At 41.3% G+C, this 5,000-nt stretch overlaps 1 protein-coding gene across 1 annotated transcript in view; it reads right to left on the reverse strand.

Annotated features, from left to right (window-relative positions):
• The window catches only part of LOC138977237 (uncharacterized), a 57,627-nt gene that overhangs the window by 581 nt on the left and 52,046 nt on the right, over window positions 1-5,000 (reverse strand). The window contains exons 20-23 of the mRNA XM_070350143.1: window positions 4,962-5,000; window positions 3,310-3,374; window positions 2,552-2,725; window positions 1,443-1,600 (exon numbers count right to left, since the gene is read on the reverse strand). The exon at window positions 4,962-5,000 is cut by the window's right edge and continues 71 nt beyond it. Coding sequence (XP_070206244.1) covers window positions 1,443-1,600; window positions 2,552-2,725; window positions 3,310-3,374; window positions 4,962-5,000 — 436 coding nt within the window. The remainder of the gene's footprint in view (window positions 1-1,442; window positions 1,601-2,551; window positions 2,726-3,309; window positions 3,375-4,961) is intronic.

Below are 5,000 nucleotides of genomic sequence, written 5' to 3' on the forward strand. Positions count from 1 at the left end.
TTGAGATCTATATGCGAACACAAACACACACCCAAACAAACAAACAAACACATCGAGTGAATCCTATACACACCCCTATACCGGGGGTGTAAAAACACACCAATATACTCCTTTGCTTGCAAGTGGCAAGTGGCGCGCAGATATTTTGGACACTTGTTTTTGTATTGATGTTTCTTTTGAATTGATGTTTCTTTTGAATTGATGTTTCTTTTGTATTGATGTTTCTTTTGAATTGATGTTTCTTTTGAATTGTATAGACCTTACTTGAGCCCGAAGTTAACTCCGCGAAGACTTGGGTATGACATTGGTGGTCATTGGCAACTATTTAGGACTCTTGATTTCGTATTCAGATTTATGTTCAATCCTAAAGGGTGTCCTTATTTGAGCCCGGAGGAAACTTTTCGAAGACTTAAACATCCTTACACATCAATCAATCAATCAATATGAGGCTTATATCGCACGTATTCCGTGGGTACAGTTCTAAGCGGAGGGATTTACTTATTTTTTAATTTGTTATTATATGCAATTTATATCACGCACATACTCAAGGCGCAGGGATTTATTTATGCCGTGTGAGATGGAATTTCTTTACACAATACATCACGCATTCACATCGGCCAGCAGATAGCAGCCATTTCGGCGCATATCCTACTTTTCACGGCCTATTATTCCAAGTCACACGGGTATTTTGGTGGACATTTTTATCTATGCCTATACAATTTTGCCAGGAAAAACCCTTTTGTCAATCGTGGGATCTTTAACGTGCACACCCCAATGTAGTGTACACGAAGGGACCTCGGTTTTTCGTCTCATCCGAAAGACTAGCACTTGAACCCACCACCTAGGTTAGGAAAGGGGGGAGAAAATTGCTAACGCCCTGACCCAGGGTCGAACTCGCAACCTCTCGCTTCCGAGCGCAAGTGCGTTACCACTCGGCCACCCAGTCCACTCACATTGGCGGATATGTATGCCACTTGCTTTCTCATTGGGGTTTCTTGTTGATTGTAAAGGGTATCCCTATAATTGAGCTCGAAGTTACGTCCGGGAAGACTTGGTAATAACATTGGTGGTCTACTTCACGTATGTCAGGAACATCGCACTTAATAATAATAATAATGATATGGGAGATTTATAGAGCGCTTTACGTTCTCTAAGCGCTTTACAATGAAAAAAACCCCATACATATACATACAAAGCAAAGCAAAAAAGCATGTTGAGCAGCATTCAGCACACAAGTGAACAACGAAACACTACATCAATACAAGATGCAAGCATACTAACACAGGCAAAACATTCAAACATTCAAACACCTGATCAAAAATGCACCATATTGAAATAAAAATTAATCAAAACACTGTGTGAAGAAGTGTGTTTTAAGGTTTGATTTGAAGGAACAACATGTTTATCTTCTAGTGTTTATATACGTGCTCACAAGTACACACCTGACAGTTGGCCCCATCACCAAGGGCGATGAAGCAGGTCTGGTCAGCGTTATTGGGGCGGTACGAATCAGGTGGAACTTGTTCACGGCACCGTGACAGACGTCCGTCCAGGTACACAGCTACCTGTCTTGACTCCCCAAGCATCCCCACACCCAGCTCTGCACAGTTTGACAAGGCGTGTTAATGCCCGCTCAATACAGAGGTAATGTTTAGCCTCTCCCATCATCTACACACACACACACACACACACACACACACACACACACATGCACAATTTGACAAGGTGAGGTAATGCACTCAATACAGATACAATTTTTGTTAACGCAATCAGTACAAAGGTACATTTCTGCCCTCTCTTAACATCCCCAAACCAAACCCTACACAGCAAGACGTGATAACGCACGTAATACACAGCTACCTTTCTGGTTTCTCCCAACATCCCAACGCCCACATCTGCACAATTTGACAAGGCGTGTTAATGCCCGTGATACACAGCTACATTTCTGTCCTCCACCAGTATCCCCACACCCAGCTCTGCACAGTTTGACAAGGCGTGTTAATGCCCGTGATACACAGCTACATTTCTGTTTTCTCAACATCACATCACCCACACCTGCACAGTTTGACACGGTGTTAACGCCCGTGATACACAACTACCTTCCTGATTTGTCTCAACATCCCCACACCTACACCTGCACAGTTTGACAAGGTGTGCTAACGCACTCAATACAGACTGTCTGGCTTCTCCCGACATCCCCACACCCAGCTCTGCACAGTTTGACAAGGCGTGTTAATGCCCGTGATACACAGCTACATTTCTGTTTTCTCCCATTATTCCGTCACCCACACATGCAGGCAAAAATGTGTTTAATTAATAATTACTTTTCAAGACGTTACAACCTGATCAAAAGACACGGCCCTCTTCGTGTAAAAGCTTCGCCTCACTATCTCAGATCTGACCAGATACGAATATTACTGCACTTAAACTCATTTCAAAACTCAACAGCTGAGCTGGGTTATAATTATGTATATAGCATACAGTAGAAAAACATGACCCTGCACATGATAATTGAAAGTGATGTTTAGTTTAAGTGCAAGGTGAATGCTACCTGAATTGCTGTTGTTGCTTCCGTGGCTGATAACGAAGCAGGTCCTCGTCAGATGTCGTCTAATGATAGGAGTCGGAATACAGCCCAGACTGCGACATCCGCTGTTCCCCTCTATGGCGTCCAGGTAGCGCTGCATGATATTTGGCATAGAGATTGTGGTGATTCCAAGCTGCGCTGAACAACAACAGATAAAAGGACAGCATGTCGTGTTTACTGCAGTTTGATCATGCTAAAATATCCAAGCGAAAATTAATGTGAAAACTAACTTGCTAGTCTCAAAATTGCTTGCTAAAATTAAGAGAATACAGATGAGAAGATTAATAACTAAATAACAATAAAAATGTACTCACCAGAAAAATGGACAATAAACGACGAAAAAAAGAGGACCGGTTTCGAACAACAGTTCTTCGTCAGCAAACAATATTTACAAAAAAGTAAAAGGAGAGACGACAGCAAGAGAAAAAAAGAAAATCAGTCAAGAAGGAGACAGACAACAGCTAGTGTTTAACACACAAACAAGAGACAAGAAAGAGCCTCAGACTTTGACTTAAGTCTAAACATGTTCAGTTTTTTTCCCCATTTTGAATTTGAACAACTGAGCGCTAAAACACGTATTTTAAGGTATTTCTGGTGTGATGTGACACACTTGAAACTTCAAACCTAAAACGTACATTCCATAAGGACTATTAGAAATAGTTTTTGTCAGTTGTACCACGGGTTACTCACAGTTTAAGATGTGAAGATGCACACATACTCACTTGATGTACCTTCCACGAAACACTTTGTGACAGGAAATGCCTGGCCTTGAATCACCCCGGTTACGCTAGGACAGAAATAGAACATTTGACGTGCGTTCTGTTTCTCTGTTGGTGTTGTTCGTGTTTTTTTTAATTCTTTTATTTTGTTTATATATATATTTTTTTTAAACAATACGATATTATTTGTGTCCAGATATTTTTGTAATAGTAAACAAAGGCGTCAAATCTGAGTTATGTAGTGCCGACAAAAGTATACACAGTACAATACAATGCAATATAATGCAATGCAATGAAATGCAATACCATACAATGCAAAAAATACAATACAATACAATACACTACACAATACAATACAATACAATACAATACAATACTACTGCAATATATGAAAAGGATAAATGGCATTGTGGCTTGTCATTAACACATAACATTAAAACACATCAATAAAAGCAAATGTCACACGCTTTCCTTCTTTGCCACTACTAAAGCAAACGTGTGCAAGATTGTATGTTACACGCTTTGGAGCATGTGCAAGAACGGATTTAAACTCGAAATCGTCCCTCCAAAAGCCCCAAAATGCACACACGACTTTTATTTCTCCTGCTGTTGTCGTGTCTTCTCTTTACAAATTCTTCAACGCTGAGAATACTGAAAACGGCATCCCAGACTACAGTACTGTTTCCATACGCGAGTTTAGCTTCCCTTGGAAAGTGGCTCGCTCAGGAGGCCTGTTAGTCTGAAACTAGAAGGACAGAGTTCTGAACATAGATGACAAAGACCCCGGAAAGAACAAACATTTTGCGGATGCAGACACAGAAAGACGTCATGAAGAATGGAATGCTTCAAAAGATACAGACTGTGACGATGACTGTGACGTCATTCACATATACCGAGACGTCATTCATAGTTGTTCGTTCACTTTCGTCAAAAAGTAGATCTCTCCACAATGGCTGCTCCTGTGTTTAGGTTTATCAAGCGTGAGTACGCAAAACGTGTTTGTTCTCTCCTCTGTTGAAGCTGTGAGACATAATCGCCATTACGAGCTAGTCGTGTGACAGAGAGTGTTCTTGCACACTCGACTGCTGCTGTTTCACTCCGGCAAAAGCCGTCGTGAAACATCTAGTCTCGTGTGCAAGAAAACTCTCTGTCACACGACTAGCTCGTAATAGCGGGTACTATTGCACACACACACACACACACACACACACACACACACACACACACACACACACACACACACACACGCACACACACACACACACAATCACACAAACACACACACAATCACACACACACACACAATTACACACACACACACACACACACGAACGAACGCACGCACGCACGCACGCACGCATGCTTGCACGCACGTAGACACAGACACAAGCACACACGCACGCACACACACACACACACACACACACACACACACACACACACACACACACACACACACACCTACACACACTCACACACACACACACAAACACACAATTTTATTTTATGTTTAGGAAAAATACCCACATATATGTATGTAACTATTATGACATAATTTATTTGTGTATCATCCAGGCATTGATAACCTTAGACATGAGGCAAATTGATATTGTATTGTTGTTGTTGTTAATAACTTTTGTTGTTATCATACTTACGTCCAATCCTCCATAGCGTAGACACTGGCAATTTGTGTC

The sequence above is a fragment of the Littorina saxatilis genome, linkage group LG9, assembly GCF_037325665.1.
Source record: "Littorina saxatilis isolate snail1 linkage group LG9, US_GU_Lsax_2.0, whole genome shotgun sequence".
Taxonomy (NCBI): Eukaryota; Metazoa; Mollusca; class Gastropoda; order Littorinimorpha; family Littorinidae; genus Littorina; species Littorina saxatilis.